General features: G+C 68.1%; 1 protein-coding gene across 1 annotated transcript; it reads left to right on the plus strand.

The window, feature by feature from the left end:
* Positions 1–1,162: 1,162 nt before the first annotated feature.
* RGL3 (ral guanine nucleotide dissociation stimulator like 3) lies at positions 1,163–10,993 on the plus strand. The gene is made up of 17 exons (XM_075902337.2): positions 1,163–1,281; positions 3,130–3,237; positions 3,651–3,862; positions 4,230–4,426; positions 5,062–5,192; positions 5,739–5,954; positions 6,147–6,250; positions 6,479–6,563; positions 6,741–6,833; positions 7,059–7,145; positions 7,277–7,309; positions 8,072–8,193; positions 8,505–8,594; positions 9,173–9,317; positions 9,583–9,744; positions 9,883–9,997; positions 10,256–10,993. Exons 1-17 carry the CDS (start codon positions 1,279–1,281, stop codon positions 10,552–10,554), a joined length of 2,202 nt encoding a protein of 733 aa, XP_075758452.2. The 5' UTR covers positions 1,163–1,278; the 3' UTR covers positions 10,555–10,993.
* Positions 10,994–13,314: the final 2,321 nt, after the last annotated feature.

A 13,314-nucleotide genomic window follows, 5' to 3' on the forward strand; every position in this document is an offset into this window, starting at 1 on the left:
ATCTCTCTCCCCCCGCCCCCCGGCAGCATAGCGCCCCCTAGCACTGCCTGGGAGAGCGCCCCCTGCTGGGCCTGCTAGCCAGCATGGCACCCCCTGGTGCTGCTGGCTGTGGAAACCGTACTCCGAGGGCCGCTCGCCGTTGGGGGGGCCCAGTGGCCGATTTCTTCCCCTGGAGGCTCTGCTCCACCCCTGACCCTCTAACCCTCCCCCTCCATCCCACCCGCAGTGCTGTGGGGGCCGAGCGTCCAACCCCTCCCAAGCCTCTTTGCCCCCGCACACCTCAGTCTCCCCCATCAGAAAGGGGGCTTGGACCTGTCCCTCTCTGAGCAGCGGCGGCTCTGTGGGGCTGGACGAGTGCCCCTGGCAAGACACCACCCCCAGTGCCCCACTGCCGGGGCAGAAAGGGGCCCCAGCAAGGCGTGCCCCCTCCCAGGAAGAGGAAGCCAGGTTTCCCCAAGGGGTGTTGGAATGGGACATCCCCCTCCAGCCCGCTGTGCCCCCATGTTGCCCCAGGGACCCCCAGCGGTGGCAGTGGAGCATGGGGGTGGTCCTCCAGGGCATTGCCCCTGCTCGACCCCAGCCTGTGTTCCCCGGCAACTCTTCTGCCCCTGCCCGGCTGGCCCAAGCTGTGACCCCCAGGCGGCATCTTCTCCCGGGGCACCGAGCACCAGAAACTCCATCCAGCCTCTGCCGCGCTGCGGCCCCCCAGCGTCAGCTGCATCCGCGCAACCCTGGATCCCTCCCACCCCTCAGCCCTGCCCCTCAGCGCCCCTGGTACCCCTCAGCCCTGCCCCACGGCTCCTGCCCCACAGCGCCCCTGGTGCCACTCAGCCCTGCCCCACGGCTCCTGCCCCACAGTGCCCCTGGTACCCCTCAGCCCTGCCCCACAGCTCCTGCCCACAGCCCTGCTGGTGCCCCTCAGCCCTGCCCCACGGCTCCTGCCCCACAGCGCCCCTGGTGCCCCTCAGCCCTGCCCCACAGCTCCTGCCCACAGCCCCGCTGGTGCCCCTCAGCCCTGCCCCACGGCTCCTGCCCCACAGCGCCCCTGGTGCCCCACAGTCTCTCCGCTAGGCTGCCCGGCTCCTGCTCAGAGCCCCCAACCACACCCCGTCCTGATTCCCGCTGGGTCTCGGGGCCGGGACTCCTGCGTTGCAACCCCCCCTTCCTCCCCGCCAGTGGCCCGGCCCTTCCCCGCCCGGGGCTGCAGCCGCCGAGACCTTCCCGGCGCCGCCGAGTCAAGGGCGGACGCGGCGATCCAGCGCCGGCGCCGGAGCGTCCATGGTACCGGGGGGGGGGGGGTGAACCCAGGGACATCGGACCGGGGGCCGATCCCGCGACTGGGCTGCGGGCGGGGGCGCTGAGTGCGGGGGGGGGGGAGGTGTCTGCCGGGGCGGGGAGGCGCTGCCAGTGGCCGGGGGGGGGGGGGGGGGGATGGGTGCCAGAGGGAGGGGCGCTGAGTGTCGGGGGAGCTGGTTGGCCGGGGGCAGGGAGGCTGGGTGGCCGGGGGGGGGGGGATGGGTGCCAGAGGGAGGGGCGCTGAGTGTCGGGGGAGCTGGTTGGCCGGGGGCAGGGAGGCTGGGTGGCCGGGGGGGGGGGATGGGTGCCAGAGGGAGGGGCGCTGAGTGTCGGGGGGAGCTGGTTGGCCGGGGGGAGGGAGGCTGGGTGGCCTGGGGGGGGGGGGGATGGGTGCCAGAGGGAGGGGCGCTGAGTGTCGGGGGGCGGCTGAGTGACGGGGGAGGGGCGCTGGGGTGCGAAGCGAGGGGGGGGACACTTCTCCCACTCCCAGGTGGGAACCCGCCGCCCTATGGGGATCGGGGCGCCGGGCGCCAGCCCCACATCCTTGAGCGCGGGGGGGGGGGCGACTTGCGACCCCTGGGGAGGGCAGCGCCCCTCCTCCCGCCTCCGACTGTGGTGGGGGGCAGGGCGGGGGAAAGCGTAGAGAGCAGAACCGCCCGCAGCGCTGCGGGGGAGGGGGGGGCGCTGACCTGGCTGGACCGGTTGGGCGGCTCTGGCTCCCTGAGCCGCGGGTGGAAAGGGGAGTGGGGGGCGTCCAGGGCAGCCAAGTCCCCCCCCCCATCCCGCCCCCGTGCGTTGTGCAATGGGGACCCCTGGTTCTAGTCTATTCCAAATCCATTCCGTGCCTCAGTTTCCCCATCTGTCCTGTAGATTCACACCCCGAACCTCTTCCCCCGCTTCTGGGCGCAGGTGGAGTGAGGCGCCGCCCGCAGGCAGGGGCGGTACTGCACCACCATCCACCCCAACTGCCGGAGCCCTAGACGCAGGATGGCTGCACACAGGGTGGGGTGAGGGGCCCCCACTAACCCTCATCACTCTGGGGACACCTACAGAAGTTGCATTTGCACCTCCCAAGTGTCAGGGCCCTGGCTCCTGTGAGAGGTGGTATTATACATGGGGGGAAACTGAGGCACCAAAAGGCAAAGAGATTCACCCAGGGTCACATATTGCATCTGTGGCAGAGCCAGAGAGAGGACCTGAGTCCTGACTCCCAGCCCCCCCATGCTGCTCTAACCCCTAGACCTCACTGTCCTCCTAGCTCTAGGGACAGAAACAGTGTTCCCTCTAAGACGCCCAGCCCCAAGGATCTGGAGAGTGGAAGGGCTGGGGGGGCAGGGAGCAAGATGGGGTGTGCAGGGCTGCAGCTGGGGAGCTGTTCTCCCCCAGCCCAGGTGCTGCTGTGGGGAGGAGAGAATCCCCTCTCCCAGCCACAGGCTCAGGGCAGCTTGCACCCCAAACCCCACATCACTTGTCCCACCCCAGAGCCTGCACCCTTGGTGGGAGCCCTCACCCCCTCCTGCACCAGACCATAAACCCCTCATGTGTGGCCAACCCCAGAGCCTGCACCCCTAGCCTGAGCCCTCACCCCCTTTCACCCCAGCCCTCTAGCCGAGCCCTGAGCCACCTCCCACAGCCCGAACCCCCATGTTGGTGCACATAACAATGTTCATTCTACAAATGGCTGTAAAAAATGAGAAGGAACACTGACGAAAATCGAGGAGTCCTGGTTCCCAGTTCCCTCTGCTCTAACCATTAGACTCCACTGCCGCTCCCCAGCTGCACCCCCTCTGTGTGTGGTGAGTGCTGGCTAGGTCAGGTCTGTTCTCCCCTTAGGAGTCCCTCCAGGAGTGGGGTGAAGAGGTGGAAGATGGGGCCGTCTACAGTGTCACTCTGCAACGGGTGAGGGCGGAGCCAGCAGCCAACGGCGGACCCTGCCTGCTGGTACGGGGGGGGGGGGGGCAGCACCAGCTACAGGGGGGTGGCAGGGAGCCCAGCAGGGGGTGCTGGGTCATTCGTTTTCACTGGGAGCTGCAATTCTTCACAGCCGGACTTAAGCTGCTGCGCAGTGTTGTTACAAACAGCCGCTGTGCTCCACCCCAGAGGTGGCTGCATTTCTGTTCCAGGCCAGGGGTTCCTGTAGCATCAGCCTCCATGCTCCACCCCAGAGGAGCATGTAATGATTCCTTCTAGGCTTCTGTCTCGTTCTCTCTGTACCCGGCGCCCCGGCTATCTGTCTGTCCTTCCTTCCCTCCCTCACACCCTCTGTTCTCTTTCTCACGCTCCATCTGTCCGTCCGTCCCGCTCTCTGCCCATTCAATCTCTCACCGCCCCCCGCTGCTCCCCCTCCCCTCCAGGCTGCAGCAGACGTCCCCTGCCCCTTCGTGCAGTACCGCACCTGCAAGCTGCGCCGCCTGCGCGCTGGGACCCTGCCCCAGCTGGTGAGGGGCCTGGTCTCTGCCAGCGCGGAGGGCGACCCTGGCTACGTCCCCAGCTTCCTGGCCACCTACCACGCATTCACCACCCCCGGCCAGGTGCTGGAGCTGCTGCTGCCACTGGGACCCGACAGGTGAGTCCCAAGAGGGGGGGTGCTGCTTGTATTCCCCCCCCAACTGATGAGCCCTGGGGTAACCACTGAGATTCCCCCACTTGGAAGGTGCGCCCTGGGGACATGGATATGGGAGCCCCCCCCCGGCCCTGGACAAGTGAAACTGGGGATCCCCCACCCCAGTCCCTGGGCAGGCTGGGAGGCGAGAGCCCTGCAGGCCTGGCTGTGGGGGGGCTCTTGTCCACCCAACCCAGTGGGCTATTCTGGATTCGAGTGGGGGGTCTCAGACCAGCTCCGGGAGTTACAGGGACCTCCCCAGCCCTAGAGGGAAGAGCCTCAGAGCTTGATCTGCCCCCTTTGCCAGGACTGATCCCCCCCTTCCCTCCAGGGCCGTGCTGCAGGTGCTGGAGCTCTGGCTGCATGAGCACCCTGAAGATTTCCGGGACCCCCCCCAGCACCCCAGCCTGCGCCGGCTCCATGGCTACTTGAGCCAGGCAGCCCCAGGCTCAGAGGGGTGTGTGCGGGCCAAAGGGCTACTGCAGAGCTTCCAGGAGAAGCCAGGAGGGGAACAGGTGGAGCCTGAGGGTAAGAGCCCCCCCCCCCACTACCACCACTTCTGCCTGTTGCCCGGCTATAAGCCCCGCTTCTGCCTGTCCCCCAGCTACAACTCCTGCCTCCCCTGTCTGCTGGTTACAATCCCCCGCCTCCGCCTGTCCTCCACCTCTGCCTGTCCCCCAGCTACAACTCCTGCCTCCCCTGTCTGCTGGTTACAATCCCCTGCCTCCGCCTGTCCTCCACCTCCGCCTGTTCCCCAGCTACAAGCCCCGCTTCTGCCTGTCCCCCAGCTACAACTCCTGCCTCCCCTGTCTGCTGGTTACAATCCCCTGCCTCCGCCTGTCCCCCACCTCTGCCTGTTCCCCGCCTCCGCCTGTCCCCCGCCTCCGCCTGTCCCCCACCTCTGCCTGTTCCCCGCCTCCGCCTGTCCCCCGCCTCCGCCTGTCCCCCACCTCTGCCTGTTCCCCAGCTACAAGCCCTGCCTCTGCCTGTCCCCCAATGACAACCCCCCAGCACCTGTCCCCCTCCCAGCTCCTTCCACCAACACCTGTTCCCCTGGCTACAGCCCCTCTTCCGCCTGTCCTGATCCTGCCTCTGCCCGCCTTTTGGCCAGACTCCCTCAGCTCATGTCCCCCTCACAGGCCCCTGTGCTGTCTCCCCTGCAGGCTGTGACTCCCCCGGGGCTGGTCTGCTGGCGTTGGGGGTTGAGGGGGGGCCAGAGGGCTGTGGGGAGCCCCCCGAGCTCCTGTCATTCAGTGCGGAGGAGGTGGCCGAACAGCTCACGCTAATGGATGTAGTAAGTGGGGCCTGCGGGGCAGGACTCCTACGTTCTCTCCCCAGCTGTGGGAAGGGAGTGGGGTCTAGTGGTTAGAGGAGGGTGCAGGGGCTGGGAGCCAAGACTCCTGGGTTCCCAGCTGTGGGAAGGGAGTTGGGTCTAGTGGTTAGAGGAGGGTGCAGGGGCTGGGAGCCAAGACTCCTGGGTTCCCAGCTGTGGGAAGGGAGTGGGGTCTAGTGGTTAGAGGAGGGTGCAGGGGCTGGGAGCCAAGACTCCTGGGTTCCCAGCTGTGGGAAGGGAGTTGGGTCTAGTGGTTAGAGGAGGGTGCAGGGGCTGGGAGCCAAGACTCCTGGGTTCCCAGCTCTGGGATGGGAGTGGGGTCTAGTGGTTAGAGCAGGGGGGCTAGGAGCCAGGACTCCTGCACTCTGTGCACAGCTCTGGGAGGGGAGTGGGCGCTAGTGGTTAGAGTGAGGGGGGGGGTTGGGGGCCAGGACTCCTGGGTTTTGTTCCTTCGCTGTGCCCGGGCACGAGGCACAGCCCCCCTCCCCTGCTCCCTCTCTGCCCCAGGAGCTGTTTGTCCGGGTGCAGCCGTTCCACTGCCTGGGCTGTGTGTGGTCGCAGCGGGACCGCAAGGGGGGCGAGGGGGCCGCCCCCAGCGTCCGCGCCACCGTGGCCCAGTTCAACGCCGTCGCCGGCTGCGTCAGCGCCTCTGTGCTGGGGGACGTGCAGCTCCGTGCGCCGCAGAGAGCCCGGCTGCTGGACAAGTGGGTCGCCATCGCCCAGGTGGGGGCAGGGCACCGCGGAGGGGGTGGGAGGCCGTGGGGCATGTCTCTAGGTAAGGAAGGGGGAGGTTGGGGCTGGGAGAGGGAGTCCAGTATTTTCTGGACTTGTGTAGCAGAGGTGTGGGGGGTTCGGGGGGCCTCCAGCAGGGCTGGGGGGGCAGCTGAACGCCACTGACTCCCCTTCTCCCCCCAGCACTGTTTCTTTCTGCGGAACTTCTCCTCCCTGCGAGCCGTGCTCTCCGCCCTGCAGTCCAGCCCCGTGCACCGGCTCAAGAGGACCTGGGCCGCCCTCAGCCGGTGAGTGCTGAGGGTTGGGGGGAGGGTGCTGTTACAGCGGGCGGGGGCCATCCAGCGCTGGGGAGCGGCAGCTCTCAGACCCTGGCCCCGTGTGGCTTGGCAGGAGCACGGGGTGGTACGTTGGGTGCCAGGGTGAGGATGGTGTCAGGAGGGGGCAGGGGGCCTGAGGATTGGGGGAGGGGCTTGCGGGTGCATCTGTGGAAAGAATCCTGCCTCGGTTTCCCCCAGGGAAACCATGGGCACCTTCCGGAAGCTCTCGCAGATCTTCTCGAACGACAAGAACCACCTGAGCTGCCGGGAAATCCTGCTGCAGGTACCTGGTGCCGGGGCCGTGCCGTGGGGTGCTGGGGCTCAAGGCGTGGGGCAGAGGGCTCAGTGGGGGAGGGGGGCCCCGTGGGGTGCTGTGCCCAGGCAGGGGGATTTTGCTCCATGGACCGGAGGCGCCTGCTGGTTATTTCTGCTGAGCCCTGCCGGTCCCGTCTCTGCACAGGCAGATGCTGCCCAGGGCGTTCCCGACAGAGCCACCAGCCCCCGCGCCCCCCGCAAAGTGACTCCAAAACCGACTGCCCCGGAGAAGCCCGTGGTGAGCGATGGGGCCTCTGTCTGGGGACTGGGGCCCTGACGTGGGAGTGAGCAGGAGCAGCAGGGCTGGGAGGGCAGGGGGGCCCAGGGCTGGGAGGGCAGGGCCTGTGGGTCAGGACTGAGGGGACCGGCAGAGCTCGGGGGGCAAGTGGGGATGGGGTAGCAGGGGGGAGAGGGGCGGGGCTGTCCCAAGCTGTGTGGGTGACCTGGACCCTACCTCCTCCAGCCGCCCCCCCCGGGCACTGTCCCGTACCTCGGCACCTTCTTGACAGATCTGGTCATGCTGGATACGGCACTCCCGGATCTCCTGGAGGTGAGTAGCGGGGGCTCCCGGGCTCAGCCCGGCCCTGTACCCCCCCAGGGCCTGCCCCTTCCCAGGCTACCCCCAAATGGAAACACAGGGCACCCCACCCCCGCTCACATTCTCTCTCCCATTCCACCCAGGGGGGGCTCATCAACTTTGACAAGAGACGGAAGGTGAGTGGGGGCAGGGGCTGGCAGGGAGAGCAGCGGGAGGGGGTGGGGGGGCTGGCAGGGAGAGCAGCGGGAGGGGTTGGGGGGCTGGCAGGGAGAGCAGAGGGAGGGGGTGGGGGGGCTGGCAGGGAGAGCAGAGGGAGGGGGTGGGGGGGCTGGCAGGGAGAGCAGAGGGAGGGGGTGGGGGGGCTGGCAGGGAGAGCAGCGGGAGGGGGTGGGGGGGCTGGCAGGGAGAGCAGCGGGAGGGGGTGGGGGGGCTGGCAGGGAGAGCAGCGGGAGGGGGTGGGGGGCTGGGGGAGAGGAGGGAGGGGGTGGGGGGGCTGGCAGGGAGAGGGGGAGGGGGTGGGGGGGCTGGCAGGGAGAGCAGAGGGAGGGGGTGGGGTCCAGTGGACTTGGGGGGGGAGGAGCACTAGGAATCATGACTCCAGGGGTCTTTGATCTATTGGTGGAAGTATTGGAGAGTTGGGGGATGGGAGCTGGGGGGGGCGGTGGACAGGAGGCAGGTGGTAACAATGAGGACTGGGGGCACACGGGACCGACGGGAGGGGGGAGGAGGTTGTGGGAATGGGAGGCTGGGGGAGGAGGGGAGGCTGGGGGAGGATGGGGATAGGGGGCTCGTGAGATGTTGGATGGGAGCTGGGGGGATGGGAGGCTGGGGGGCAATGGGGAACAGGAGGGGGTGGGGGGCTGGGCAGATGGCGGGGACGGGCTGGGAGCTGGGGAGCAGGAGCCCCGAACCCCGTCTCACCCCGTGCCCGGGCCTAGGAGGCAGAGATCCTGCTGCGGATCCAGCGGCTGCAGGCGTCCTGTGGGGGCTACGCCCTGCGCCCCAACCCCCCCGTCCTGGCCGCCTTCCAGCGCCAGGGCCGGCTCTCGGAGGAGCAGAGGTACTGAGGTGGGGGTGGGGGCCACGGGTCACAGGGGGGAGGCAAACGAGGGTGTCAAAGAGCAGGGAGTTCCAGGCCAGGGAGAGGCCTGAGGGGACAGTGGGGGCAGGGAAGAGGCCTGACGGGATTATGGGGAAGGGGCAGTGGGGGGAAGTCTGAGGAGGGAGGCCTGAGGGGGGCAGTGGGGGAGGGGTAGAGTGGGGAATCCCTGGGGAGCTGCCCCCTCCATGGTGCAAGGACAGGAGAGCAGCAGAAGCCGGGGGGCAGGACAGCTGTGGCACTGACGCCCCCCCCCCCCCGCCCCTCTCCAGCTACCGGATCTCACGGCTCATCGAGCCCCCGGCCGACTCCTGCCCCAGCTCGCCCCGTGTGAGACGCAGCCTCAGCAAACGCTTCAGCTCGTGAGTCCCTGCCGGGCCGGCCGGGAACCCGCAGCACCGTGCTCCTGCCCGACGGGCGTCTCCGGGGTGCCCTGGGCCTCGCGCCGCTCGCAGGCCTGGGCTCTCCAGGCGGAGTCTGTGAGCAGCTTCCCCCCACTGAGCAACAGTAGCTACGGGCACCAGGAGCGCTGCCCAGTGAGCTTGAGAGTGGTTACTCCCCTGGGTGTGGCCAGCCTGCCTCAGTTTCCCTTGGGGGCTCTCTCTGGCTTCCTACATCCCCCACTCAGAGGGGGTTGATCCTGCTCCGCTCCCGGGGTGCCGAGGGGCGTTTCTTGGCAGGCTTTGCCTCCCTTTTCTTGTCAGTCTCGTGGCTGGCTAGGCAGTGTCTATGGGGAAACTGAGGCACCCCTCATAGTCATAAAACTACTAGCAAAATCCCCACACTCATGTGGGCGAGGGGCTAGAGGTGCAGGGATTTGGGGGGGTTGTGGTGGGCAGAACTGGCGTCTGGAGAGGGATGGAGAATTGGGGGGGCAGCTTCTCCCCCCCAGTCCCTCTCAGCCCTTTCTTGCCCATTCACCCTCGCTGTATCCCCCCAGGCTCCTGCTGGGGGCCGAGGCCCTGCCCCCCCGGCTGCCCTCCCCGAAAAGCGGCATCTCTCCCTCTGGCATCGGCAGCAGCTGCGAGGCTGATGAGGGGCCCAGTGCCCCTGGCTTGCTGGAGCTGATGGGGCCCCTCTGCAAGGTACTGAGGGGTGGGGGCCAGCCAGGGTGGATCAGACTCGGCTGCAGTGGGGGTGGGGGGAGGAGGGGGGTTCGGCCGTCCTGCCTCAGTGCAAAGGCTGGTACCTGCTGGGCTCCAGTGATGGGGGGGAGGGGGACTGGGAGCCAGGACAGCCGGGTTCTACCCCCAGCTCTGTGGGGGGGAGTGGGGACTAGTGGTTACAGCAGGGGGGGGTGTTACAGCTCTTTCACCAGCTCCTATTTCCCCCCTCCCCCCTCCTGCACAGAGCCTGCTGGAGTTGCCACTGAGCGCCTGCCCCCCTGAGGAGCCGCCCTCCCCCCTCGCCCGCCGCCCCTGCTCGCCCCTCTACAACCAGCAGGGGGCGGACTCGTGCATCGTGCGGGTCAGCCTGGAGAACGCCCAGGGCAGCCTCTACAAGAGCATCCTGGTGAGGGCGCCCTGCGAGGCCCCTGCCCCTGGACGGCGGGGGAGGGGGGGGGCTGCCTCTGACCTGCCCTGCTGCCCTGTGTCCCCACCCTGCATGCTCTGCCCCGCCCCCCCTAATCCTGCGCCCCCTCCCGCCCAGCTGACCAGCCAGGACAAGACCCCAGCTGTGGTGCTGCGAGCTCTGCAGAAACACAGCCTGGAGGGGACCCCACCCGGAGACTTCCAGCTCCTGCAGCTGCTGGGGGGTGGCAGAGGTGAGGGGGGCGCAGCTGGGAGCACGGGGGGATGAGGCGGCGGGGGAGGGGAGTTATCGGGGCAGGGCAGGGGTGTTGCTAGCGTCGAGGGCCGTAAGGGGGAGCGCATGGGGAGGGGTGAGACGACGGGGGAGGGGAGGTGTCAGAGGGGTTGGGGGCGAAGGCGGGTGGAGGGGGCGGGGCCGGCACTGTTGTGAGCAGGTGAGGGGGCTCTGGCACGGTTGCGCCCCCCCCTTACGCTCTCCCCTGACCCTCCAGAACTGCTGATCCCCGATGGAGCGAACGCCTTCTACGCCATGAATCCAGCCGCCAACTTCGACTTCGTGCTCCGCCGCAAGGGACCCCAAGCCCCCTCGAGCCCCCGCCCCCCCCGGCTCAGCCCTTCCCACAGAGCCCCGCCTCCCCTCCCTCAGAGCCCCCCGGCCTTCCCCCGCCCGGCCACCTCCCCACTCCCTTCAGCCCCCGGGCCCCTTCTACCCTCTCCTGCAGCATCCCCCTGCACTCCTGAGCTGCCCCTCCCCCAGTGTTCCCAGTCCCCCGCTTTCCCCCCCTCCTAGCACCTCTGGCAGCCTCTCACCCTGATCTCCCCCCTCCCCCTCTCTCCCCTCCTGCTTCGTTTCCCCTGCCTGGGCCACCAGTGCCTTGACCCAGAAGGGGACTCAGCACCCCTGGGATCAAGGCTGCCCCCCCGCCAGTCTGTGGATTTGTCCCCCCTCCTGCCCCCCCCCTTGCCCTGCAGCCAGGAGCGAGAGCCTGTCGGGGGGAGCTGCTAGGATTGGCTGGGCTCGGTTTCCCCAGCTGTCCTGCTCCTGGGGGAGGGGGGTGCCTGGGGAACAGGCAGTTCCCGGGGGGGGGGGGGGGGTGGATTGAACCAGTGCTCCTGGGAGGGGCCCCCACTAAGGGGGGGTCTGTGCTGGGGGTTCTCCCTCTCAGCGGGGGGGGGGCTCTGAATCCTGGATGCTCTGCCCCCCGCGGGGCTTTTCTTCCAATAAACCCCCCACCCCAGCAAGCCGGGTCTGGTCTGTTCCCTGGGCAAATCTGGGGCAGGCCCAGTCGGGGGTGGAGGGATTTTCCCAGCACCCCCCACTCCATTTCTGGCAACTGGTTCGTCCCCTTCAGAGACCACCAGGTGGCAGCAGCTGCTCTGGCCCTAGCTGGGGGGGGGGGGGGGCTGGCCCCAAATGGGGCTCTTGGCTGGTGCATTTTCAGCCCCGCCCACTGGTTGCTGTGACAACGCTGGGGGGGGCTCAATGTGTGTGTGGAGGGGCTGCCAAGCTCCCCCAGGTGGGGGCAGGGAGGGGCTGGGAGGGTCTCACCCCCCCCCCCCAGCTCTGCGTGTTGGTGTCAGGAGTCACAGGCCCTTTGCCACCCCAATCCCCCACTATTGGGTCCAGAATCAGGCCCCCAGCCAGCCCCCCCAAGTCAGGGCCCCATCAGGATCCCGTCTTGGGGTGGGGGGCTGGAGGAGGGGCGGCTCCTGGAGCCCCATGTCCCCCTTGCTGTGTCTGACTCTGGGGGCTGCTTGCCCAGGGCCATGAGGGCAGCGAGGTGCCCACCCCAGGGCCCCTGGGGGGAAGGAGCACTCAGGGCGGGGGGGGAGCCTGAGCCCTGGAGGGGTCCCCAGGGTCTGCCGAGGTCCCCTCATAGCCCTGCCGCCGCTGCACAGAGGGAGGCGCTGGCTGGGGAACCTGCCTCTCCCCCACAGACACTTGGGGAGGCAAACTCTGGCTCCCCCACCCCGTGGGTTAGACCCAAATGTCTCACTGAACTTGCCCCAGCCCCCCTCACGATGGCTCACGACCCACTCACAGGAACCCCACATGGCAGCCAGACGGGCAGGCTCTGGATGTGTGGGCATGGGTAGGACAGACAGACAGTGGCACAGGGGGAGGGAGGGAGGGAGAGATGAACAGTGGCACGGGGGGGCAGGGACAGACGGACAGTGGCACAGGGAGGCAGGGACAGATGGACAGTGGCACAGGGGGGCAGGGACAGACGGACAGTGGCACAGGGAGGCAGGGAGAGATGGACAGTGGCACGGGGGGGGAGGGAGAGATGGACAGTGGCACGGGGGGAGGGAGAGATGGACAGTGGCACGGGGGGGCAGGGACAGATGGACAGTGGCACGGGGGGGCAGGGACAGACGGACAGTGGCACGGGGGGGCAGGGACAGACGGACAGTGGCACAGGGAGGCAGGGACAGATGGACAGTGGCACGGGGGGGGAGGGAGAGATGGACAGTGGCACGGGGGGCAGGGAGAGATGGACAGTGGCACAGGGGGGGGCAGGGAGAGATGGACAGTGGCACGGGGGGGCAGGGACAGACGGACAGTGGCACGGGGGGGCAGGGAGAGATGGACAGTGGCACAGGGAGGCAGGGACAGACGGACAGTGGCATGGGGGGGAGGGACAGACGCACGGGGCATGGTGGTGGCTGTGGGGAGGGGCGATAGATCAGGTGTGGGGGGAGGGTTCTGTAGCTGGCTGGTGCAGGCCATGCCCTGGACTCTCCCAGCTCAGCATCTCAGGCCCGTGGTACCTCCCTTCTTCCCTGGCCCAACCTGCCCCCGTGTGCCACGCCCGAGCCATCTCCCACCAGAGCAGGGCCCTTAGCCTCCTGCCCGCAGCCTCGGCGGGGCCCCACTGTGGTACCCAGGGAAACTGAGGCACGTGTGAGCATCATGAAAATATTACGGGAAAATCCCACAGCCCTAGAGGCAGCTCCGTTAGCTGCTGAGGAAGGATTTTAATACGCGCCCCACAGCTGCAGCGGCCGGGATAGGGCCCCCATCGGGTTGGGTGCTGCGCAGCCCCCGACTGGGATCAGGCCCCGCCTTGAGGGGGGCGCTGCATGGACCCACTGAGAGACAGGCCCTGCCCCAGCGCTGACCATGCCCAGAAACACTCTCCCCAATGGACAGCTGGGGAAACCGAGGTGCGAGGCCTCAGCGTGTCAGACCCTGCACAACGGGCTCCTTTGAACTTTAAATACCCCCCTTCATAATTCGTTGCACTGCCGGGGGAAGGGGATCAGCCCAGGAGACCAGGGCCCCCCTGCATCCCTGGCTTTTCCAGGGGGATGCTCAAAACACCACTAGCTTCCGGCCCTCCAAGCCTGGCAGTTGCCTAGCAACCAACCAGCCTTATTCCCACCCCTGCGGTTAAGGGGGCACCCCTGCCACCACCCCCCCCCCCCAGTCTCAGTGATCCCAGCTCCCAGCAACCACAGTGGGATGGGACATCAGCCTCCCTCCCCATTCTGTCTTGCTGCCCCAGCTTGGAAAGGGTTAATGGGCAGGAATGGGGCTGGACCCCTA

Source organism: Pelodiscus sinensis, chromosome 31, assembly GCF_052426305.1.
Source record: "Pelodiscus sinensis isolate ZL-2025 chromosome 31, ASM5242630v1, whole genome shotgun sequence".
Taxonomy (NCBI): domain Eukaryota; kingdom Metazoa; phylum Chordata; order Testudines; family Trionychidae; genus Pelodiscus; species Pelodiscus sinensis.